Source organism: Opisthocomus hoazin, chromosome 2, assembly GCF_030867145.1.
Source record: "Opisthocomus hoazin isolate bOpiHoa1 chromosome 2, bOpiHoa1.hap1, whole genome shotgun sequence".
NCBI classification, from domain to species: domain Eukaryota; kingdom Metazoa; phylum Chordata; class Aves; order Opisthocomiformes; family Opisthocomidae; genus Opisthocomus; species Opisthocomus hoazin.
In genome coordinates, this window is record NC_134415.1 from 42065520 (window position 1) to 42090610 (window position 25091).

At 45.7% G+C, this 25091-nt stretch overlaps 1 protein-coding gene across 4 annotated transcripts in view; it reads right to left on the reverse strand.

Annotated features, from left to right (window-relative positions):
* Window positions 1–1548: 1548 nt before the first annotated feature.
* SHLD1 (shieldin complex subunit 1) overlaps window positions 1549–25091 on the reverse strand; it is a 60512-nt gene continuing 36969 nt past the window's right edge. For 2 of the 4 annotated variants that reach the window (XM_075413377.1, XM_075413376.1), the window contains one exon: window positions 10112–13253. In XM_075413377.1, coding sequence (XP_075269492.1) covers window positions 12733–13253 — 521 coding nt within the window. In that variant the 3' untranslated portion in view covers window positions 10112–12732. Of the gene's footprint in view, window positions 1586–10111; window positions 13254–25091 lie in introns of those variants that run through there. The other 2 variants (XR_012763110.1, XR_012763111.1) reach the window with 2 other exon arrangements.

Genomic DNA, 25091 nt, shown 5'->3' on the forward strand with positions numbered 1-25091 from the left:
TTACTTTTAAGGAAGAAATGCTGGCATATGTTGTTGGCTAATAGATGTGCGGGGAAAAATAGTCATTAGGGAAAGCCTACAGAAGAGGGTATTTTTAAAATGAACTTTTGTGTTGTGGGAAAACATATGTCCCACACCAAATCACCTACGCTCAATAATGAAATAGACACATTTATATAGGATGTATACTGCTTGTTGTACACTGATTTAGCAACCATATGTTCCAATATATCCAGACATACCAAAACATCTCAAACTCCTGGGGAAAGATCCTTGACTGGTGTAAATGGCCCCGGCTCCATTCACAGGCTGGGAGCTACTTCACTGATGCCTGCTGAGGATCTGCTCTGGCACCTGCCTGCTGCAGCAGCTCAGCTCTCTCCCTGGCTACCTTTCAGCTCCAGGATCAGGCAGGTCGTTGGCATGAATCAGTGCCTCCCACTAGCAGCTGCGTAGGAGGGAAAATAAAAATTCTGTCAGAGTAGGCATCAGTGAGGCCATCGATACCAAACATCCTGGAGGAGATCCCAGCTGAGGGAATGACTTAATAGCAGGAGGATTTGTCAGGGATGACAAAATAGTTTGGGTCAGGCATTTACATAAGGTTCATTCTGGGAGTAGAGAGGCAGTGCTAGCTGCCTGCCAGACTTAGTCTGAAGATGAGCCCCAAGGCAACCCAGGCGGCTGGTGGGCACGGACAGGGGTCTTTGTGCCTGCAGCGGCGTGAGTTACCCCTGTGAGACACTGAGGGATGCTAGTCCAGCTCAGCTGGTAAATACTCCAGCCAAAGTGCATGCATCTCTAACAAGAGCACTCCCCAGAATCTCGAGTGGGCTTTGGATCTGGGCTGCACAGCAGGGAAACCCCTCGGGCACTGGCTGTCCTCACCATGTCCTGTATTCCTCCTATTTGGCAGTGATGGATCAATTTTGGCCTTGCTTGTCATACCCTATGAAGCTGATGGTATTCCCCATCTTTTACTTAATTTACACATTTCACTTCAAGATCTTGTGGGATCTTGTACACCCATAACCCTGCAGGGTGTTGTGGGTTTTGGGTGTTGTCCTAACCCAGGCTTGGAGCACTGCTCCTCTGCTGTGAGCCAGGGCACTTTCTTGTTCAAGCAGAAGGAAAAAACCCTCAGATTTGTTCTGCAGTGGAAGGCACCAAAACCCTTTGCAAAAGCAGCCTCCACATACTACTGATACCTGCAAATATAGGTGAGAAGCTATTCAATTAAGTTGTTGGAATCACTGCACAACAGATGTAACCAAACCAAAGTAAATCTTTGTGAATAGCTAGGATAGTTGTAAGATAAGAAGATCCTGAATAATCCCACTTTAACCAGCTTGGCCTTGGGAGAGCAGATGCACAGAACTGTAAAGAAAAGAAAGTTGTAAGATGACCACAAGACCAGAACAAACTAACCTTGAAGGACATGGTATATGTGATCGCAGAACTGAGTCTGCGCAGAAGCAAAGGTCAGCTGGCAGACACTGTGAAGCAGAGTACGAGCCTTCATCTAAAGAGCCCTGACGACCACCCGGAGCCACCAACAGACATGCGCAGAGGACATTAACATATGCTAATGAGCTCCCCAAAATAAACATGACTATGATAAGCATTTCTCAGAAATATAATGAATACGTATGTTAATATAGTATAAATGCTTAGTAGTGATGTCTTTTTGGCATGCATATTAGGAGGAATTATCCCCTGTGCGTCTGGTGCTGCAATGAAGAATACCTGCTTTCTAAAACTCTAAAATTAAGTTTTAGAGAGTGAATTATTTTGCCACTTTCTGGTAACAGATTTTGGTGACCCAGATGGGACCCTGCTCTTGAATACTGACGGATCCGAGTGATCACAGGACCTCCAGCTGGCACCAAGGGATTCTTGGGGACAACCTCCGATCCCTGGACCAAAGAGTTCTGAGCAAGGACCATCAATGAGGTAAAGGTATTCTTTTAGTATTATTTTCTGTTGCCTGCCTGTTAGTTGTAGCGAAAGCTGTGCAGGGTCGGGCTATATCCCTTGGGAAAAGGGAAAGTACCCTTTGATCAAAATTGAAGGACAGGTCTCCTTCCTGAAACTGTGGCTCAGGAGTTTGTTTGTTAAACACTAAATATGGTTGTGACTATAACTGTGTGTTTCTGTGTGTTTGTTGTCATAGTGTTTGTAATTTTGTATTGTTGTTGTAAAAAGCTTGGTTTAAATTGTTTTGTGCCGTGTTTTAAAATGTGAACTGGAACTTCTAAAGGGGAAATGATCTTACAGAAATCTCCTCTGGGGTGCATTTTAGAAAACTGGAAGCAGACAGCAGGACCCCCAGGAGGGGTCGCAGAGAAAGCTGATCTAATCAAATATTGTAATCAGTGGTGGAAAAGATGTTGTTCTGCTTGTAGTACTGGACAGAGTTGTTTGTTTGTTTAAAATTAGTTCAGGATGAGCCAGAGGATGACCTAGAAATGTTGGTTGCTCCCGGGTTGAGACAGAGACTTCAGAATGACATACCTAGCCCCTCGGAGCGGGTGACTGAGAGTAGAAAGACAGGAGCGACTCTGGTAGCTGAGAGAACTCGTAGTTGGCAGGGAGCACTATTGCAAGCTCCACTGAGACAGGCTGTTGGAAGTGAAGGACCGGTGGTTGTGAGGGTACCATTTTCAATAGCTGATTTCAATAACTGGAAGCAGGAGGCTGGCAATTATAGAGATAATCCTGACAAGGTGGCTAAAGCCTTTGATACAATGATCAGGACTACAGACTCCGACTGGAAAGATATTGATGCTATCATGCCAGTATTGTTTGATAGCACAGAAAAGAACATGATCTTTAGAATGGCAAGAACTCAAATAGAGGGACAAATTGCTACAGGACAACTGCAGGGTCGGTGGGAGCAACATCTGCCTCCTGTAGATCCAGACTGGGATCCTAATAATAGGGCAAAAGGGAATTAATAAAACAATATCAGAGATTGATTTTGTTTGGAATTAGGAGTGCTGTTCCTAAAGCGGTGAATTGGTCAAAGGTGTATCAGATTAAGCAGAACAAGGAAGAGTCGCCGACTGAATTTTTAGATAGACTACAGGAAACTGCGCAAAAATATACCACTATAGACTTGGAATCAGAAGAAGGGAAAAATCAGTTCGCATCCCTCTTTATAGGACAGTCAACAGACGATATTCGGAGGAAATTACAGAAGTTGCAGGGCACAGATGTCAGTGACTTAGGGAAATCACTGGAAGTTGCATGGATAGCTTTCAGAAACAGGGATCGGGTGAAAGAAAAACGTGATGCTCAATTGATAGCAGCTTTAGAAGGATTGCAAATACGTAGAGGAGGATTATGAGGAGGTAGAAATGGATTCCGAGGAAGACGACAAGGTAGAGGGTCTTCCTAATCCTACAGTGGGGAGAAATCAATGCGCTTATTGTAAAAAGGAGGGACACTGGCAAGCAAACTGCCATTCTGAATAGAAAGAGCCAACTCTGCTTTGATAACAACAAATGCAGTTAACACTGAGGAATGAAGAGGACCGGAGGAATCTTCCCCAGCAGAACCTCTGGTTAAAATACAGCTGGGGGAAGATCAAACTGAAATAGAATTTTTAGTAGACACTGGAGCTGCCTATTCGGTTTTGAATGAAAAAGGTTTTGAACTTAGTAACAAGAGAATCAAAGTTGTTGGTGTGACTGCTAATGCTGAAACTAGGCCATTCTTCAAATCTTTAACATTTAAAATCGGAAAACAATGGGTAACACATCAATTCTTGTATTTACTGGGGGTCCAAAACCCTTGCTAGGGCGAGATTTGTTAGAAAAATTGGAAGCAGAAATACGATTTAAAGATGGGGAGGGCAATGTGTTAATTCCTGAATCTAAACCTGTACAAGCAACTGTGTTCCTATTGCAGGAAGATAAAACTTTAGGAACCAGCATTCCAGCAGAAGTGGAAAATGCAGTAATATCTCTTGTATGGGCTAGAGGAGTCCCTGGTAAAGCTAAGAACGCTGAACCGGTAAAAACTTAACTATACCTCTTTTGGGTTTGAAGAGATTTGGAACACTCTCACTTCTTGGTTACCTAATTGATCATGGTTGAAGAGATTATTTTTATTAGTGATTTTTATTACTTCAGTTTGTATTCTTGCCTGCATAATGATCCAGTGCTGTAACTGCTGTACTAACCTCTGTGCAAGTTTGAATAGTGAGGACTGTAACATGTAAGCTACAAGCCCTCAAAAGAAAAGGAGGGACTGACACCTGCAAATATAGGTGAGAAGCTATTCAATTAAGTCGATAGAATCATTGCGCAACAGATGTAACCAAACCAAAGTAAATCTTTGTGAATAGCTAGGATAGTTGTAAGATAAGAAGATCCTGAATAATCCCACTTTAACCAGCTTGGCCTTGGGAGAGCAGATGCACAGAACTGTAAAGAAAAGAAAGTTGTAAGATGACCACAAGACCAGAACTAACCTTGAAGGACATGGTATATGTGATCCCAGAACTGAGTCTGCGCAGAAGCAAAGGTCAGCTGGCAGACACTGTGAAGCAGAGTACGAGCCTTCACCTGAAGAGCCCCGACGAGAGTTCATTATTTTGCCGCTTTCTGGTAACACTACCAGAGCACACAGGGGTACAAACAGAGGTGTCAGTGGGCTCATGGGCAGCCCTAAGCTCAGGCACAGCTTCCCAGGAATAGCCCTGGGATGGTGCAGGGCACACAGCTGCAGGGGCTCGTGCTGGGAGAGGGAGGGGAGGTGGCTGGAGGGAACACTGGCTGCGGAGGGGATACAGCCGCCAGTTCAGGCAGGGCCATCACAACAAGGGAGGAAACAAACGTGACTTGCGTGTGTGCAACCTTCGTAATAGGAATCAAGAGTCCCTGCTCTCCCTTCTGTCCAAATTGCCAGAGTTGCAGCAGCATGATTTAGGGAAAGTTGGGAGAATTCCCTCCTACAGCTCTCGAAGCGCGCAGGAGCGGAGGGCAGGAGGGTGCTCAGAGCCCTTTCGATCACCCTGCCACGCAGCTCTGCCCTGGGGTCACACAGCTGGCCTCACTGAGTGGCAAGTCGCACTTGGGCTAGAGCAAGGGAAAAACAACTCAGAGATGTTTCCTACTGCACAAAGGTGCCACTTGCAAGCCATCCTGCCCAGAGCGTGCACGCAGCATGGTCAACAACTGGCAGGAGAGTTTCAAGGAGACTACGTAATTTGGGCATTTTTTTTTGCCCAGTGGCTAAATGCTCAGTGGTTACAGCTAAGTCTGCCTCAAAAAGCTGAACCAAAGCAGTCCAGCTGCCTAATGAGCTCACGGTGGCAGAGCGTGTTCAGGTACAAAGCAGTCCAGCATTGCCTGGTTCCTTGCCTCCAGGGAAACAGGTTATTTCCTGTCTTAAATAATGCAGTGGAGAAAAAAGAAAATTATGGGGTGGGTCACAGAAGTAAACAAAGCGAATGGAGAGAAACCAACAGCAAAGGGCCTCTGAGAAGATGATGATTTGTGCTTCACCAAGTGCTGAAACCACAGAAGTGTCAAAGCTAAGTCAAGTGCAAGCCAGGCAGAGGGGAAAGCACTTCACCCCTCAAAAGGAAATGCAGTTTCCCAGAGGTTATTGCACAGTCTGGGCAGAAATGTGCAGAACGTGGGACATTTCCGTGAGGGCTTCGTACCACTCCTGGTAGTTCAACATCCAGAAAACACTGTTCTTTACCTGGAAGGAGCCATCATCTATCCACCCATGGATGGCCATAATTCCAGGCCACTACTTCAGTCCTTCCGAGGGCACCTAAGCAGTTAGATCAAAACTAATGAGCCTGTGACTGTGCTTCTGTGGCTTCTTCCAGACACGGAACGCAAGAAAAACCCACCAAAAAGGCAACAGGGATGAACATTCTTGAAATAGTTGAAATTCAGGGCATAGAAACACGACAGGAGAAGTCAGGTAATTCACATAGTAACAGACACCCAGATAGCATAAACTCGGCAGTGTATGGCAGCAGCAAAGCTGGGACATGAACATTTGGACCAGACATGTCTAAGGGCAGGAACCTTTGCACGGGACTGTTCATCCTTTCTATACGTAGGAGTAGGGCAGAGGGAGAGTTAGGTCACCTCAAAAGCATTGCGGCTTTGGAGTAAGAGCACAGGTTGATTCATGCCTTTGACTTCAGAAGGGGTGAAAAATAACCACAGTACAAGGCTTTTCTATATGTAACTGCTACAACTACCTGCACTTTTATATCCTAGATATAGACTCCTTCCCATCCCAGCAGGGAATTTCAGGCTTCATGAACTTTCATTTGTTTTCTAGGAAGGTGCCCCAAGCACGTAATTTCTGGTTTTATTCACAAAGGCCACAAGTTTCCTCTCCTTCATTTTGCAACAGGTGTAGGGGCTCTGTCTATGAAGGCACTGACCCTAGAAGTGCTTTGCAGTAGCATCTCCAGCCATGCAAAGAGAATCACTTTGGCCAGCTATTTCCAAACCACATCCCAGGATGCCAGATTATCACCCACCTGAACAAGTGCTGAACTGAGAGTTATCTCGTATCCACTTTCCTCATAGGTGATTTACCCTTCTTCAAAACTTAGCCTCTCAGTCACCTACTGTGCAAATCAGCATGGACACAGGAATCAGACTCATACTCCAAAGAAAACAAATACAGTTAAGAAGAAAAACCCTCTCCTCTAGACAAGACCTGCATCAAATTTACCACCTGCTCCAGAGATGTTTATTCCAAGGGGCTCTGTCTTTGCCCTTCCTTCTGTCTCAGCATGAGACACACATCTATTTTTGGTACGCTTATTGGCATGAGCTGAATATTGTACCTGGAAGTGAGCAGTGCACAGAAGAAGTGCAGCAGGCGCTCCTGACCATGACGGATGCAAACTTTTTGAAAGACTGCATGTCTCAGTAGCACAGAACTTACCACGTCCTCTGCAAGATGCCAGCCAAGATTTGTAGATTGTGAGTCATAACCCAAATTTTTCAGCTGCATCCAGTCTGTTCTGCCTACGTTGCTCTTTAAAATCGAACACTTTCATGCTTTCCTCTGCTGGTATCTATCTTCATGCTCTTTCAGCAGCCGCCTATTCCCTGTTTTGTCATTGCTTGCATCTCATTTCCTAAAGGGCTGAAGAGTAATGAGTCCTTTTATCCCTTTTCTTGCTGCATCAGAAATTTCTAGTAACAAAACTGGGATGTTAAAGGCGGTGGCTCTGCAGCCCCAAGAGCCCGGAGGAGCTGAAGCAGAAGCACGACCTCTCCGGAGGCACCTTGCCTCTCCTCTGGCTCCCAGTGTGCAGAGAAGCAGCACAATCCCCCCACAGTGGAACCCTAGATTAACTTCCTTCATAGACACGCATGTTCCAAAGTAAGATTGCTTCATTTTGCCACCATTTAAAACCCTTAACAACAAACAAACAGCTATTCCCTTGAATGTGTTCTAAATCTCATTCAGGAAGTGGGTAAAAAGATGGCAGCTCAGTCTTTCCCAGGCCTCAGGAGGAGCACCCTGCACGCACCCTTTCTCCTCACAGCCCTGAAGAGGGGCTCCAGGCAGATACCTCACATTTGTCATGAGTGGGGAAAGGCACGTCTGGCTCTGGGGCTGATCTAGGGTCAGAATAGAGTCCATTAGGGCTTCCTTTCTCTTCCATCAAAACCCAGCAGGTATCTTTCAAATACCAGTAGCAGCAGGACTCTCCTAAAGAACAAGAACCTCATATTTTGCTCTGAGCTTTCTTTGTGGAAATTGTATGGGTTTGGTGCTTTTTTTTTTCTTCCCTTTTTTTAAAAATCTGAATAGGACACCAGGTGGTTTTAGAGCTAACCCTAAACACAGACCAATTCATCACCAAACCCAACACAGCAACTGAAGGGATTCAAGATGCAGTCCTTTGACTTCTCCAGCTCTCTCCTTCTGGGAGGTTATTTCTCTCAAAATGGCAGTTAAAAGGTTTTGCACAGAAACTCCTATTTAACTGTGTGGAACAGCATAAATGCTAGTGAAGAATTATAAGCAACAACATCCGATTCCCACTGAAGACCTTCCTTTCTCCCTGTACATCCTTAGCAATAGCTCCCTACATCCGTCAGTATTAATGCCCTTGTAGCCATGACAGATCTGTGATGGTTAAGCAATGCGAGCTGGCAGGGAGAGGCTAGTACTGTTACTGTAATTATTGATAACACACTCAAGAGCATCTTTGTTTTTCCCAGCTGTATCTATTGCTGAAGCAGTTGTTATTACCTTTCTCCATAATTTTTGCCTGCAGGATGCTTTTCTCTGGATTCTGACACACCAGCACCTGTTGATATATTTACTACTACAGAAAAGATGCTGGATCCTCATCTCAACTTTTCCCCTAGCACCACTAACTTGAGTAGATGGGGGAAAGGCTGAGGGTCTGCTCCAATATTTTGTGTCCCCTCCAGCACATGTACAACACCCCTGCCATAAAAGCAAGCAATACATCAAGGAGAACCACCAAGAAGCCTGATGTATCAATTTCATGATGACTCAAGGACAGCAACCTAAACCCATACAGTCCCCGTATAAATGTTCTTTGCAAAGAGAGACTGCACCAAGTTCAAAGATCTTGGGCATAATTTGGAGCCAGCTGGGCCAGCAGGGCCTCTTCCTGCTCTGGCTGAAGTCAGCAGCCAAATTTCCATTGCTCTTGCTGGAAACACCTGCAGAGCACAGCAGCTGTGCCAATCTGCCGGGGGCAGCAAGGCAGCAATAGCAGCCCCATGTGAAACTGCAGCAGGGAATCTGACCTGCATGAAACAAACACTGGTGCTGAGATCTGGCCAGCACGGAAAGAGAGCAGATGAGAGGTCTCAGCAGCTGGGCTGGCAGAGTAAGAGCTATCTCCAAACTGAAATGCTGAAGATCAAATGGTAAAACCAGTGCAAGCAGTGTGGCTGTACTGGAGTAACCGCATTAGCTGGGAACCTCGATGTTGACCTTTGAGATCTCAACTGTCCTTTCTTCTTTGCCCATATGCTGTCATGTTCTGTACATCTCTTCCTCTTGCTCTCTGTGCTTCCTTGAACATGTCCACACTGGAGAACAAATGGCTTTCCCAGCAAACCACCTCTTCAGTGGACAAACCAGTGGGTGGAAAACATGCACACGTCTTCCTGGCCGAGGGAGTAAAGCAGCAAAGAAGCTACTGAGCTACTGAGGAGACAGGAGGCCTCTAAGAGAGAGACCTTAAATGGTTCTGTGTGGGTTCATTGCTCTGTTGCTGGCTGACATCAGACTCTTTGGGCTCAGAGAGATCTGTCTCATTTTAAAGGGAAAACTCCTCCAGGGATCTCATTAGCACCATCATGAAAGACAGAAAGGAACTGGAGGTTGGCAGAGGGGTGATGGTGGGCAGGAAAACAGGACAGAAGCGCTGTCACGCTGCATTTAGACTGGCAGGGGAAGGAGCCTGGGAGCACTCTGCCCTGTTGGGACAGCCTCACTGCCCTGGGGAAGGGCTGCCTCCTTTCCATCTGCATGGTGAGTGGCTGGGGTGGCGGGGCAACATCCAGGAGAGACACTGCCCAAAAGCTCAACCCAAGGCACTTACTCACCCACCTGCACTCCTGGGGCAGTTTCCCCCTGCTAAATCCCTCCTCCTCCTCCTCCAGGAAGCTCTCACCCTTCCTGGGGTCTGTCCTCCTCCCCTCCTGCACCATCACTGGCTGGACACTGTTGTTTGCTGGGGGCAGCAACTCTGGCCAAGTTTGTGCCTTTACAGGTGGCAGCAGAAGACAAGGCACCCATGGCTGTGTTTGCAGTGGTGGCGGCAAGTTGGTGTTGTTACACAACCATCCCTCTCTGCAACGCTGAGGACTGGTTTGACACAGGACCCTGGCAGCCCTACACATTTTAAGCCGATTGCTCCTTGAAAGCTGCTTCCACCTTCCTGAAGACTCCATTGCAAGAAGGGGGTGAAGCAGTCTGTGAAAGAGTAGTTTAGTGGGTCCAGAACACAGATAGATTCCCCTCCATTTGGTTGAGAAAACTCACAAAAGCAACACACAAAAAAAGCAAAGAACCCGCAAAATTAGGAGGAAAAAAAAATCCAACTTAGTTAATTCAAAGCAACACAGTTATAACTGCAAATCAGCTTAAGAAATTCAAACAGACATTAAATTAGGCCCCCCATGCTATTGCTCACCAGAGGTAATATTCATTATTACAATTTCTTCTAAGTAGCATCATAAAATGTCAAATAGGACTGTGCTTCTTTCAAGTACAGCCTGTTCAAAGTAATTGGTGAGTCTTGCTTGGAACACCTGGCAAAGGAGAGAGATGCATTCATCTTTCTGTATCTTGAAAAAAATCTATGAGAGATGTTTATCAAGGAAATGAGTAATACAAACGGTTTGGCTTTCAGCAGACTTGGAAATACATAAAGCAGGTTCCAGCACAGGTTTGTAAAAAATTAATTAGCACTGAGTGGGAAAAGGACTGATGAGTGTTATTCTCTTTGCTGCAGTCTTATTTAACTTAATAAAAGTGATTGAACTGTAAGATCCCAGTGAAACACCTCCTAAAATTAAGTGTTTCTCCAGAAATGGGGCTGTTTGTTTCACAGTAGGAATGATCAGGTATTCTAAACTCTTCTCATGTTTCAGCTCCTAACATCAGATATCTGACAAGATTGTCAGACTCCCCCAAACATTTAGCTTGTTTTGGTATTAAAAATCAATGGGATTTTGGAGCCTAATTTATCCAGCTGAGCTCTGCTCTGCTTCTGCAAGCACCTAAAATATGAAAATCTGCCATAAAATAATTACGTTTATTCTAAATTTTAATGAAAATCTAACAATAAAAGTTTGGAGAAGACAAAACTCCAAATTTTTCCAAAAGGTTTCTTTGACTTGCAAGCTCCCCCAAGCAAGCTGTGAAACAAAGCAAAAACAACATCAAAGCAGTGGGCTTGGCAAACCTGGTAGGGACTAGCATGTAACTATCTTCTCCAACCCAAGTGTCTCTTTTAGAGCCTGATGCATCATTCAAGAAAAGAACATCTATAATTACAGACAGTACAGCATAGCTTTAATGACTGACAACCTGTCCAGAGAGGGATCATTTCAAAGGGCTCCCACATGCTGAGCAGGTGTGTCTGAACTGCAGCCCTGTGTGACAGCAGCGCCCCTCCCACCAAGGCTTCGACAGTGGGAGCCCAGTCCCACATGCCTCATGCAGCTATTTCCCTTGGGATTCACTCCTTGTTTCCAAAAGCACAAAGCAAAGGAGAATCAGGCCTGCCAAATTCATAGCGTTGCATCAGACCCCTAGCACTTTAAATTCCCCAGGCGGCAGTGACCAAAACCAGCTGCTGGAGATTAGCCCTTCATGTCACCTCTTAATGTCATAGGGCAAGCGATAGTCACCAAAACTCAAGCTGCACAACCAGTGCATTGGGCCAGTTCCCACTGCAGCCAGTGGTGCTCTTGCCAACTAAAACCAGCGCAAGGAAGTTCTGGGTATAAACATCAGCAGAGCTAGTTAGAAGCAGCAAACCTTTGCTGTAATCAACCAACATCAGATGATCTCTACTGGAAAGCAACCATCTCCATGGATCAAGCATCTCACAGAACATTTTCCCTCATCCATCAACACACCAGGAAAGTAATCACAAGGTCTTGTGCTGTGACAACAAAGATAACAGAGTGTACTCAAGCAATGAGCACTGTCTTCCTCCCTGTGAAAGCTCTGGGCTCAGACCCTATGGTAGAAGAAATCAGCAGGGGCTAATGGGTAGGGAGAGAGCTGGAGAAAGCAGCATTGACCCTACAGAATCAACAGTGCCCCACAGTCTTGGGTATGCTGATATGTGAGCTCTGCTCTTCCTAGGTGCTCTGCATCTTACAGCAGGCAGCTACCAGGGCAGCTGCCACCAACTCTGCAGCTTCCCTGTGGACACCTCTGTAGAGCCCTCACTCATGAATCTATTTCAGGAGGTTGCTCTTAAACCACCTCATATAGACAGGAAAAAATCCCCAGTCTGCTCAGCTGGTGCATTTGAAGTGTTAGAAACATCACTAAGGCGATAAAGCTTTTCTTTCTCTTTTGTTTATCCCTCCTGTTAAAAAAATAACCTGCTCAGAAGCTGTATTTCCTCTCTCTCACATACACACACTTTTTCTGTCAAAAAACCTCACGCGCATTGCAATTGTGATCTGTGGGATCGTCTGCAGGTAAACGCACACAGCTAAGAGGCATCCCCATGGAGGCACAGGCATTACAGTATCAGTCAGGTACAGAACAAAATCTGAAGTTTCCTCCCTAGGCCCAGGCCATACCGTGCCAAGCTCATTCAGTCAGTCTGTTACAGTCATTGGGACTTGGAAATCCATGCCTACACAGAGGCTGAACTGGGGCTAGGCCACTGTTCAGCTGGGGTAGGGATGCAGGTCAGTTTAAACGCCTGGTAGGTACAAATCATCACTTTTGATGTCCCAGCAACAGACACTGTATCACTCGTCACCCAACCCTACTAGTCAACACATCCCAAGCAGCTCCATGGAGACCACAGATGCTCCTTATGCGGTGCTGCCCTGCAGAGACCAAGGTGGCAAGGTCTGCTCCAGATGAACCCTTCCATGGAATACGTGGTGTTGAAGGTGGTGCTAAGAGGAACAGTGTCTTTCCAAGAAAGTCAACTCTTTTCAGAGTGAAAGTAAAGCTCCAATGACAGAAACAAACCAGCACCTTTGCTCACTTCTCATGTGACACGTCAGGGCAATGTGCTGTTCGTGTTTGTTTCAAGAGGAATTGCAAGACATCATCTGAGAGTCCAGGTATTCTCTTTCGATCTTCCAAGACGACTTCTCCTTCAGCTGGCTTTGAAAAACAAGCAGTAGTGGGGTGGTTTGGAAAGATCTTACACCCATCTCTGTTCAAGATCACTTGGGCCATTTGCAGGCAACGTGACAGATATTTTGTTCCATCCTGGTTTGCTAGCTCTGAGATCTTCTGCGACAGACATTGTGATGCAGCCTTGTAGGTGGGATCCGTTCTGTCTGGCCGTTTTTTGCAATACATTTTGTAGAAGCTATCAAGAGATTTCCTGATGCTGGTATCTTTTGCACTATCATATTCAGACATCCACGAGAGTGCAGCATCATTAGGTTCAGTGGGCTCACACAGCCCTGCTTCTGGATAACATCTCACATTTCTTTTCTCAGTGCTTCCAGCAGAAAAACTCACAGGGACTGCACAGGGTAGATTGCTCTGACCTGCAAACACAAAATCAATGAAACTCATTAGTCACCAGGTCATCCCTGTGGCAAAATCTTTTTTTGTCCCCCCTCACTGCAGTCTGGCAAACAGGCTCTGTGCAAGAGTGAGCTAAATACTGCTTTAAACTTGGCTGGACTGCCAGAGGGGCTTGCTGCATAGATTCATATAAGATGAGCTTTATTGGGGGATTTCACAGTTGTCCCAGCCTCGACTCTCTGCAGTGACTGAACCTACTCCATGGTACAGACCTCCTGGCTCCTCTCAGTCATACTTCCAGAGAGGTGGAAATTGCGATCTGCTGCTGGAGATGACAGCTGACCCACAGGGAAGTCTAGTTTGCAGCTGAAGCAGTTCTGCCTCTGTTTCAGTTTTTTCCCTTCATCCCCAGCTCTACTCCTTCCCTTTTCATATTTCTCAGTTTTACTCCTACAGCACAATGTGCAGTCCTGTCCTCCAGCTTTCAGTCAGATCTGAGCCTCCAAACCAACACTGTTATGGTGACTGCATAGAGTTTGGGAATTAGGCCTGCAGAAGTGGACCTTGCGCTTCCCCGTGAAGTCACAGAATCACAGAATCACAGAAAAAGAAAAAGAAAAGTCCCATTTCTGCAGCCCAGCTGTACTAAACGCTCTCCCCACATCCCGCAGGAACTTCTACAGATAAAATTTACATAAAGGCCAAGGACTCATTATTGGCTGGCTCTTCTTCTCCTTCCTTGCTGACCCACATATCTGGACAGTCAGGGCTGTAGTTCTCTTCTGCTCCAATGCAATCAAGGGGCATGCTTTGTACTTGCACATAATTAATATAGCATCAGCACAGAGGCACTTGGCAATGACATGACCAGGACGATCAGCAAACCACACACAGCTTCTGGTATGAAGAGTCTCCATAAAGAGACCCTGAATTGGGCTCTGGTACCCAGGGAGTGCATCTAACTGCAATCTCATCTCCACGCCCGCCGCGCCAGCCTGTTTGCCAAGCACCTGAGTCACCGACAAGAAAATTTTCCAGGGCTCAGCCAGAGGTTGCACAGCCGTCATCTGCAAATTACATAAGCAGGATGCAGGGATTCAGAAAATAGCTTGGTCTTTTCCAATTCTGTGAAATATGAAGCAGAGTGCAGTCCTTCATTTCTGTAAGAGACTATGTTCAAAGGAAATCTCAGTGCGGTGGCAGAAGACTGTTCTTTTCCTCCCAGTACACAAAGAGTTACCCTCCCCTTCCTGAGTGGTCAGAGATTTATTAAAATGAAATTAAGATGTCTGTGCAGCCATACCATACATTGCCTTTTTCTTCGTCCCCCTACTTTCTACCTTTGATCTTTCTTTTCAATTTCAATTCACCTCCAATTCTGCAATTTTAAATAGAACTTCTCTTCCTCTTGCAATGTGTCATTTCCAGTGCAGCACAAAGAAAAGCTTAGTGGCCTTCTTGTAACAAATCAAAGCTAATCAAAGAGTATAGGTCCATTTTGCATCAATCATCTCTCAGCCTTGGTGCCTATGTTAAGTTAGAACTGAAGCCTCATGCATCTCTGATAATTCAATCAAGTGGCACTTGCGCTCAGACTCCTGTGGCAATTGCAAACTCCTGTGCCATGCTGTCATCTTGCTACTTCGTACGCGCAGCTCACAGCCATATTTTGTAAAAGAGCAAGCAGCTGCCTCCAGCTACAAATCTCAACCCTACATGACCTGGGAAGAGCAACATCCTATTGGTTTCATGGTGTCAGGGGAGACCTTTGCAATGCTTTTCTGCCTTTCTACCGCAGTCTTAGACTGGATATTAGGAAAAATTTCTTCACTGAAAGGGTTATCAAGAATTGGAACAGGCTGCCCAGGGAAGTGGTTGAGACACCATCCCTGGAGGTATTAAAGGATGTGTAGATGTGGCACTTATGGACATGGTTTAGTGGTGGACTTGGCAGTGTCAGGTTTATGGTTGGATTCGATGATGTTAAAAGTCTTTTCCAACTTAAATTATTCTATTCTATTCTAAGCAAGTATGCCCTATAAAGCAGCCATCCTCTGTTGAAGCACAATCCACCGAAGAACTGACCAGTGAGTATTTCAGGGGTATATTTTGGGGCTTTATTAGTCAGAAAGTACTCAACTATATTACTGGGAGAACAGTTATCTTTCAGTTACTGATTGAAATTTATGTATCTCTATTTTTCAAAAGTAGGCCCTATCCTCTTAGCGAATTACTTTTCCAGCAAAGCCTTCTTAAGGCAAGATATGAAAAATTAGATGCAGAATTCCCAGAATCGATCTATATCCCATGAAGCTGCACCTTTCCTCAGCTTTCCTGACAATTTCCCAATACCTTCTCGAACTGTGCCGGGACTGATCTTTGCAAACACACTCAACCCTTTTCCTGCCTGAAAGATATCAGTCAAGGTAAAGGTCCCTCTTCGACACTCTCTAAAGAGCTGATACTGTTGTTGTAAGGCACAAATCTCCTGAATGATTTATAAACCACAGGGCACAAGCCCAGCAGCTGCATGCCTGCAGGGTCCAGAAAGAGCTTCTCAGCTGGGGCACATGTACAGCAAACAAACATGCCACATAGGCCAGAAAACACGCTGTTAAAGGCAAAGGCAGCATTAAACCAACCAATCCATTTACCTCTCCATTCACTTGCAACCCTCAAGAAAGCCGGGATTCCCTGATAGCACACAGCAGTGTTGCTTCAAAGCTTAGGCCTTTCTGGCCAGCTCTCAGCACCAGGAAAAATGTAGTTTTGTAAACTCTTTATCCTTCCATGGCAAACTTAACAACACAGCTGTCATACCCCCTTGTGTTGGCTTGACCTAACACCTACAGAAGTCAATGCAAAGATGAGCAGGGCTGAAAACTCACACTCCATTCACCTGCAATGGATTTTTATCACCAGAGAATCTGGCCCAAATTATTTTTAGCAATTTTCACTCATTTATTCTACCAATCATGTGTTAAAGGGGGAAAAAAGAAAACAAAACCAAAACAAGCCCCAAAACCTGAAACAGGTCATTATTCATGTCTTGGTTTCATCCTCACATGATGGATAATCATCAGCAAGAATATGCATTATTTTGTCTGTGCCTCCACTCCAAGCTAATTGAAGATCAACATTGTCAGCTTATTAGTAAAAGACCTGGGGGCTGATAAAAGGATATTCTTTGTGTTTATAAACCTGCTGATGAAAATTTAAAGTCTCCATCTGGTACAAGCACATAATGCTACCCCCCCGAAGCACACAACCAAATCCTGCTTTGGGCTTGGGCCATTTTCAGCGATGCAACAACTCTGCAATATTATTATTTGCACTTCTACAAAAGCAGCTCACATAACGGTCTGCATTTCCATATAACCGTGTTCAAGCGCATAGAGTCAGAGTTTAAAATAAGACATCCCTCGAACAGCAGAGCTCCTACTCTGCTGGCTTTCTGTGGAAAGAAATTCCCCCCTCAGCTCAGGTGGGCAGCGATTCCTGCAGCTGCTAGTGCTTCATTAGAGCTGATGTTGCTGTGATCTCTGTCTCTGTCCCTTGCAGGGGCTTAGCTGGATGCCAGCAGCTGCTAATTCTCTAGTTACAGCATCAGTAGCTGGATTTGTCCAAGTCTCCTGCCCTCTCCCGCACTGTCCAACTGCCTTCCGTGGACCCTGCTTGAAGGGTGTGTGGCTCCCCTCCTGCTCAGTCCACAAAGGCCCACCCGATTGTCAGGGTCTGAGAGACTTACGCTTTAGATCTGAGTATGGGAGAGCTAAACCACAGTGTTTGTCATCAGCAGTTCTGCGAAAAGGGCAAACATGCCACTCTCCATGATACTTGAAAAGTCATGGCAGTCAGGGGAAGTTCCCAGTGACTGGAAAAAGGGAAACATTGTGCCCCTTTTCAAAAAGGGTAGAAAGGAAGACCCTGGGAACTACCGACCTGTCAGCCTCACCTCTGTGCCTGGGAAGATCATGGAACAGATCCTCCTAGAAGGTATGCTAAGGCACATGGAGGCCAGGAAGGTGATTCGAGACAGCCAGCATGGCTTCACCAAGGGCAAGTCCTGCCTCACCAACCTAATGGCTTTCTATGATGGTGTAACAACAAGGGTGGACAAGGGAAAACCTATGGATGTCATCTATCTGGATTTTTGTAAAGCCTTTGACATGGTCCCCCACAACATCCTTCTCTCTAAATTGGAGAGCCACGGATTTGATGGGTGGACCGTTCGGTGGATAAGGAATTGGTTGGATGGTCGCAGCCAAAGGGTAGTGGTCAACGGCTCAATGTCTGGATGGAGACCAGTGACGAGTTGAGACCCTCAGGGGTCCGTACTGGGACCGGTGCTGTTCAATATATTCATCAATGACATGGATAGCGACATCGAGTGTACCCTCAGCAAGTTTGCAGATGACACCAAGCTGAGTGGTAAGGTTGAGACACCAGAAGGACGGGATGCCATCCAGAGGGACCTGGACAAGCTGGAGAGGTGGGCCTGTGTGAACCTCATGAGGTTCAGCATGGCCAAGTGCATGGTCCTACACCTGGGTTGGGGTAATCCCCGCTATCAATACAGGCTGGGGGATGAAAGGATCGAGAGCAGCTCTGCTGAGAGGGACTTGGGGGTACTGATAGACGAAAGGCTGGACATGAGCCGGCAATGTGCGCTGGCAGCCCAGAGGGCCAACCGTGTCCTGGGCTGCATCAAGAGAAGGGTGGCCAGCAGGTCGAGAGAGGTGATTGTGCCCCTCTACTCTGCTCTGGTGAGACCTCACCTGGAGTACTGCGTTCAGCTCTGGAGCCCTCAGCACAAGAGAGACATGGAACTGTTGGAGCGGGCCCAAAGGAGGGCTACAAAAATGATCCGAGGGCTGGAGCACCTCTCCTATGAGGACAGGCTGAGAGAGTTGGGCTTGTTCAGCCTGCAGAAGAGAAGGCTGCGGGGAGACCTGATTGCAGCCTTTCAGTACTTAAAGGGAGCCTATAGGAAAGATGGTGACAATCTTTTTAGCAGAGACAGCAGTGACAGGACGAGGGGTAATGGTTTTAAACTAAAACAGGGTAGGTTTAGGCTAGATATAAGGAAGAAATTCTTTACAATGAGGGTGGTGAAACACTGGAACGGGTTGCCCAGAGAGGTGGTGGAGGCCCCATCCCTGGAAACATTCAAGACGAGGTTGGACAGGGCTCTGAGCAACCTGATCTAGTTAGTGGTGTCCCTGCTCGCTGCGGGGGGGTTGGACTAGACGACCTCTAGGGGTCCCTTCTGACCCAAAACTTTCTATGATTCTATATCATTTGTTTTAGGGCAGGAATCATTAGCCCTAGGGCTTAGGAATGACTCATCCCTGGCACAGATGGAGCTCGAGTCCAAGCCTACCAAAATGAATGTCAATCCCATACCCGCTCCAGAGCTGCTCTGGTGCTCTCAGGTGTTAGACGCTATTGGAGCAGACATGTTCAAGAAGGGCAGCAAGCCCTATATATAAATGGTTCAAGCCCTTCACCCCTTTCAGCCATTTGACTGATCACATACTGTGGACAACTTGGAGCAAGAGCTGAACTTCTCTTGGTGCCTCTATCATGTCACCCTAAACAAGGATTAAGGAAACTATGAAACTGAGAAAAGCAAATAATTTTTTTGAGCATAATTAAATTAATCTGGAGACATACAAACTGCCCTTATGTTCACAATAGTGACTGAAGTTCAACCAGATATTGGTTAGATGATCACAGAATCACAGAATGGTAGGGGTTGGAAGAGACTTCTGTGGGTCATCTAGTCCAACCCTCCTGCCGAAGCAGGGTCACCTACAGTAGGCTGCACAGGACCTTGTCCAGGCGGGTCTTGAATATCTCCAGAGAAGGAGACTCCACAACCTCCCTGGGCAGCCTGTTCCAGTGCTCCGTCACCCTCAGAGAGAAGAAGTTCTTCCTCATGTTCAGACGGAACTTCCTCTGCTTCAGTTTGTGCCCATTGCCCCTTGTCCTGTCGCTGGGCACTACTGAAAAGAGCTTGGCCCCACCCTCCTGACACCCACCCTTCAGATATTTGTAAGTATATATTAGGTCCCCTCGCAGCCTTCTCTTCTTCAGGCCGAACAAGCCCAGCTCCCTCAGCCTCTCCTCGTAGGGGAGATGTTCCAGTCCCCTCACCATCCTTGTAGCCCTCCGCTGGACTCTCTCCAGTAGCTCTTCATCTTTCTTGAACTGGGGAGTCCAGAACTGGACACAGTACTCCAGATGAGGCCTCACCAGGGCAGTGTAGAGGGGAAGGAGAACCTCCCTTGACCTGCTGGCCACACTCTTCTTGATGCACCCCAGGATCCCATTGGCTTTCTTGGCAGCCAGGGCACACTGCTGGCTCATGGTTAACCTGTCGTCCACCAGGACACCCAGGTCCCTCTCCGCAGAGCTGCTCTCCAGCAGGTCCACCCCAAGCCTGTACTGATGCATGGGGTTGTTCCTCCCCAGGTGCAGGACCCTGCATTTGCCCTTGTTGAACTTCATCAGGTTCCTCTCTGCCCAACTCTCCAGCCTGTCCAGGTCACACTGAATGGCAGCACAGCCTTCTGGTGTATCTACCACACCTCCCAGTTTGGTGTCATCGGCAAACTTGCTGAGGGTACACTCTTAACTCTTCATCCAGGTCGTTGATGAAGAAATTAAACAAGGCTGGGCCCAGTACTGACCCCTGGGGGACACCACTAGTTACCAGCCTCCAACTAGACTCAGCGCCGCTGATGACAACCCTCTGAGTTCTGCCATTCAGCCAGTTCTCAATCCACTTCACCGACCACTCATCTAGCCCATATTTCCTGATGCTAGAGCACATCCCTGTGTTGTAAAGCCAGTGACAGGACTGTTATCCAGAATATTTCAGAGTGATGGAGATTATTTAGGTACTCAACTCTGAGACAGTGTACTGAGAAAACATGTGTCATCTTCTTGCTACAGCCATCCTGCCACCTGAAGTGAAGGCCTGAAGAGACCATTTGGATCAGCTCGTCTGAACAAATGTCCCTGAACAAAGATTACCAGAGAACTGAGCAACACAACAGTGGAAAGGAAAATCAAAGGAAAGGAGAGCACTAGATGAGATAGAAACTCTTTCCTTGGGTGAGACTATCCCAAAAGACACCAATAGTGTACCTGCTCTCCCTGCGAGTAGATGGGGCTGAGCGTAAGTGCATACAGCTTTTTTTTCAGAGTACCTGAAGAGCAGAAGCAGGAGACATGCTACAGCTGAGGAGCCAAACTCCTGCTATGGAGTCCTGTGTCAGAGCTTAAAACACTGCCTTGCCCGAGGCACCACCATGACTTTATGCCAGGTTCAAGATCTGCAAGAGATCACAGATCCTGCGTCTGGGCACATTGCAGTTAGTCGGTGCTCCCAAACACTTCCTCAGAGAGGAAGACAGAAGACTCTCCTCTGTCGGTCACAAAATCAGCCAGTTCTTGCCCTGGACACTCCATCTGCCGTCGACACTGCCACCTGTACCTCAGCATGCTCTTTCTACCCACGAGCCTTCTCCCCACTGTGACTGTTACAGTTATAGTCAACACATTCTCCATATCCATGGGCAATGATGAGTCATACAAGAAGGACAGAAGTTATCAGTTGTTTTGGTTGATGGTACCCATTAAAAAAGGGCCACTCAGAAGTTCTCACAGCTTGTATTATTTCTCTTTTCCTATCAACCTGCCAGAATGTATCTGGTGTGAAAGCAATCATCCACAAATAAGAAAGAGTCCCTAATTTTGTGGTTGCTATTAAGTGGCAAGACAAGTGAGCACAGATGCCATCCCTGTTGCTACAGCCCTCTCAACGCTCCTAGAAAATTCCTTCTTGCCTTTCCATCAGACATATCCATATGGCACGGGAAAACTCAAGCAGAGGCAATACTACTTCGGCTTGAGCAGAGGTCCCAACTGACAGCAAATCTGTGCCAAATTGCGTGATTTGGGGGATGCATCTATCTGCATAGGAGGCAAGAACAGGTCCCAGGTTGCAGAACTCCCAACATGCCAGTGCACCTGACAATTACATGTGTTGAGCACTTGAAACAGCTAATGCAGAGAAAAACATCTTTTTTTTCTTTCCACCTGGCTGATTTCCAGTAGGAGTGCACGTATCATCATGGTAATGCAATTTCACTCCGCTCTGTAAAGAAATAAGAAATTTTGGGAGAATTTAGCAGGAGTTCATTATACCCCAGTCTCACACAGCACCTTAAGCCTGCCAGTAATCACATACCTGAGTACTCAGGCATGGCAAAGCTAGACATTTTGGGACCAAATCCTACTGCCCTTACTTGCATTGATAAAGTTTCCGTTTATTACAACAGTTAAAACCCCATGTGTGACCTGCTGATTACGTCCCTTTACATGAACTGGAATATATTTGCATTGTATGATTTCCATTACTAACATTTAAATTGGAATAGTACCAAAAAAACAAGTATCAAATAACCAAGTATCATTTTGCTGGGTGCTGTACAAACACCTATCACTTTGAGTAAATGACAGATCCGAAAGCCTTTGTTGTACAGTATTGAAGAATTGTGGTAGTTTACAATTTCTCTGCACACATCTATGCCTTGTAGAAAACAGCTGTTTTCTTCTAGCGTCGCTGTTTGGGAAACCTTCCAGCATTTAAAGCAAAGGCAAAATGGAATTTTCAGTTACATTATCATTCAACAAGACTGTTTTAAGCACAAGAAATTTGATCTTTGTGGGTATTTAAATTGTGAACTGAAAGTGAAAATAAGAATATAATAAGCATTGCTACTTTGCTGTCTCCCTGATGACACACAAACCAGCTTTCTCCTGCTGTAATACGCAGTAGGCTATAGCTCAGAAGACAATATCTGTGAGACCCTGCTTTACACATGACATAACCAGCTATATTCTTCATCCATCAGCCCGCAGGAGAGGCACATGTTGCCGTGTCTGACTGCTGAGGAGCTGGCCGGGAGCTGTGCAAATGCTGACTGTCAGGAGACCTAGAGGAGGTGAGTGTGGGAGGGTGGGCAAAAGGCAGCAAGAAGGGAAGGAAGAGGCTGGAGGAACCTGGGGACTGGAGTAGAAAAGGGAGGCAGTGACGAAGGAATAGGACTGCATATAGCCCAGTACTGAGTCAGGCTCCAGCATTTTTCTTCTGCCTGCTGCACATTCGTGGTGTGAAAAATTGGGAGGGCTTTAACTTGCGTGGGGTAAGATGCAAGCAGCTATTCCGGGGAAGCATAAATCCTTCCCTTTCTGTCTAACTCCCTTAGGAATTTGAAATTCAAGAAAAATAAAAAGCCTGGCAAATTGTAAAGTGCTTTTGAAATGCAATAAGCAGATATAGCACATCCCCATAGACACTCTTCCAAATGTCACACTTCGTATTAAGTTCTGCCCTTCTCCAAGAGCTCACAGCTGATGCCTGCTGCGCCATACTTTTAAGACAGCTGGAAAACTCAGCTAAATGAAATCTTTCAGAGGACGCACTAGTTAAACACGCTGGATTTAATAAACTACAGAGCAAGTCAGCTACAATATGAACTCCTACAAATTAACACTCCTTATTTGCTGAAGGCCAAGAGACAGGCACCACTGTCATCTCACAGACCTGTTCCTAAGCAACCAAGCCCCACGGTCCAAGGCAATAGGTATGGGCAGAAGCAGTGGTAGCACCATAAATACCATCACTTATGGCTGTGCCCCAAGAGCCTGCTGACAACATATCCCCATCCAGGCCCCTAGAGCAATGGGCATTGGATGTAACTGTCTGCACAGCTGCTGAAAGTGCAATAGCACACAAGGACATCTCTCATTGCAAAGATCCCAGGTATCTCTGAAGAGATGGGCAGCAATATGACTGGGGTGGCTGAGATTTTATTTTTACGCCCTGGAGTTCATCACCATTCTAAAAATAGAAATAGCAAAGTTAAGAACTCTTCAAATACATATATTTAGAGTGGTTTATATTTACATGATGCTATAGCCAGCAAAACCTCCTAAAGCATTCTATTTGTCTCAAATTGTGATTTTAAAAAAGCTTCTTAAGATCTAAGGTTAAAGATTCTACTATCAAGAGTAACCTTTCTCTGGAACACAAATAATAAAAAAACCTGTTTATATAAGTAAAAACATTAACTGTCCATTAAAGTTATTATCCAGGAGATGAGGGCCTTGTTAAACTGCAACTATCTGCTGTTTTCCTACTACATATGCAGTCCTGGGAACTGACAGCCAGAGTCGTCTATGTAACGCTAAAGGCACCAATTTCCAAAAAGAAACTCTGACAGGGCTTCTTAAGCTAATTGCTCAGCTTCCAATTAGGCACTAGGGGAGCATGGGGAAACAACTGTAAGAACAGCACCACGCATCTTCATGTGCACAGACACAGCAGTGCTGTGCTAGACCAGACTCTCCTTAGCCAAAGCAAATCATCCCAATGGGCTTTCAATCTTCAACAGACAGGATCCAACAGGGGCATCCCAAACCCAAGCCACTGCCTTCTGTGTAGATGAAAGTAAGAACTGTCCTCTCATATCAAGTCCCTTAGTCACCAGGACCACAGCATCACTCTGCCCACGGGGAGGATTCACACGATTTGAGTCAAGTTTCACCCCTTTCCTCCTGTGAGCAGGCAGAAACCTTTAATAAAAACAATCGATTTTTCCTTCTTTTACTCAGTAACATACGGTGTTGCTTTTTTATACATGAAAGGCTCTAATTTAGCTCCAGATCACATTTGTTTTTAAGCTCATCCTATTTCAGAATAAGAGCGACAGTCTGGTGCTTGAAACTGGTGAGAAACGATAACGATTCTGCTTGACTGACTTTCATTGCTTAAGATTTGTAAAGAATTTTATGAAGGAAAACTGCAGTTTGTGTTTTGTGGTGCCTGAAGGTGCTCTCTCACTTTATTCACATTGCACAGCTAAAGCAAATGGTAGTTGTTTCCCTTTGTAATTTTTTACTGCCTAAAAATTATAAATTCCAGTCTTGTCTATTCTCTTTTTTCCAGCTGACTCTGGAGTCAGGTCTTCATGACCTGTTAGCTTTCTGACTTGCGAAGAATTTCCCAAAGAACCCTAATTAATGGAGAGGGAAGGAATTTTTACTCATCCCCTGGGTTTGGTTACTAGCTAGTTAACTCCAGAATTCGGATAAGCATTTGCTATGCCCACCTCTTCAGCTAAGAGCTGAGAAATTCCATTGGGAACCTGAGTCATCCAAGGAGACCTCCTGAAAAGATGGACTGATGAAAAACAACATTCTTTGCAGTTCTAAGGTAAAAGATGAGCAGGGAAAAATCCTTCCTGTTACTGGCAAGACACACAAAGGAGAGATACTGTACTTTTAGACATTCTGCAGATGTTGTCATGCAGAACTGGTAAAAAAACTGTGAGCTGAAATTAAAAGAGGACTTGAACATCTATCTGGATCACAATTAGTGATCATAGGGAAGTCAAGCAAAAAAAAAAAACCTGTAAGAGTTATTCAATCCCATTCTTTGGGGCTTTAACAAATCCACTGCTAGAGGCAAGAATGGGGCCCAACAGGCAGCACATTGTATGCTGCGGATATCCGTTTTGGTGGATGGGGGTGAAATAAAGAGAGGGAAACTGCTTCTTTTCTGCAATATTCAGTAATGGCCACTGCCAATGACAGGAAGCAACTCTAGATTACAAGTATTACTGAGTAAGACAATATCAGTGTATTTGCAAGTATTAAAAAGAAAACAAAACCCAAAGCATTATCGCTTCTTGATATATTAAACACTCCGTCTTTCATTCAGAGTCACATATTTTCAGTACTCAACAGGACCAACAATCCTCAGCTGATGTCTTTGGCAAGAA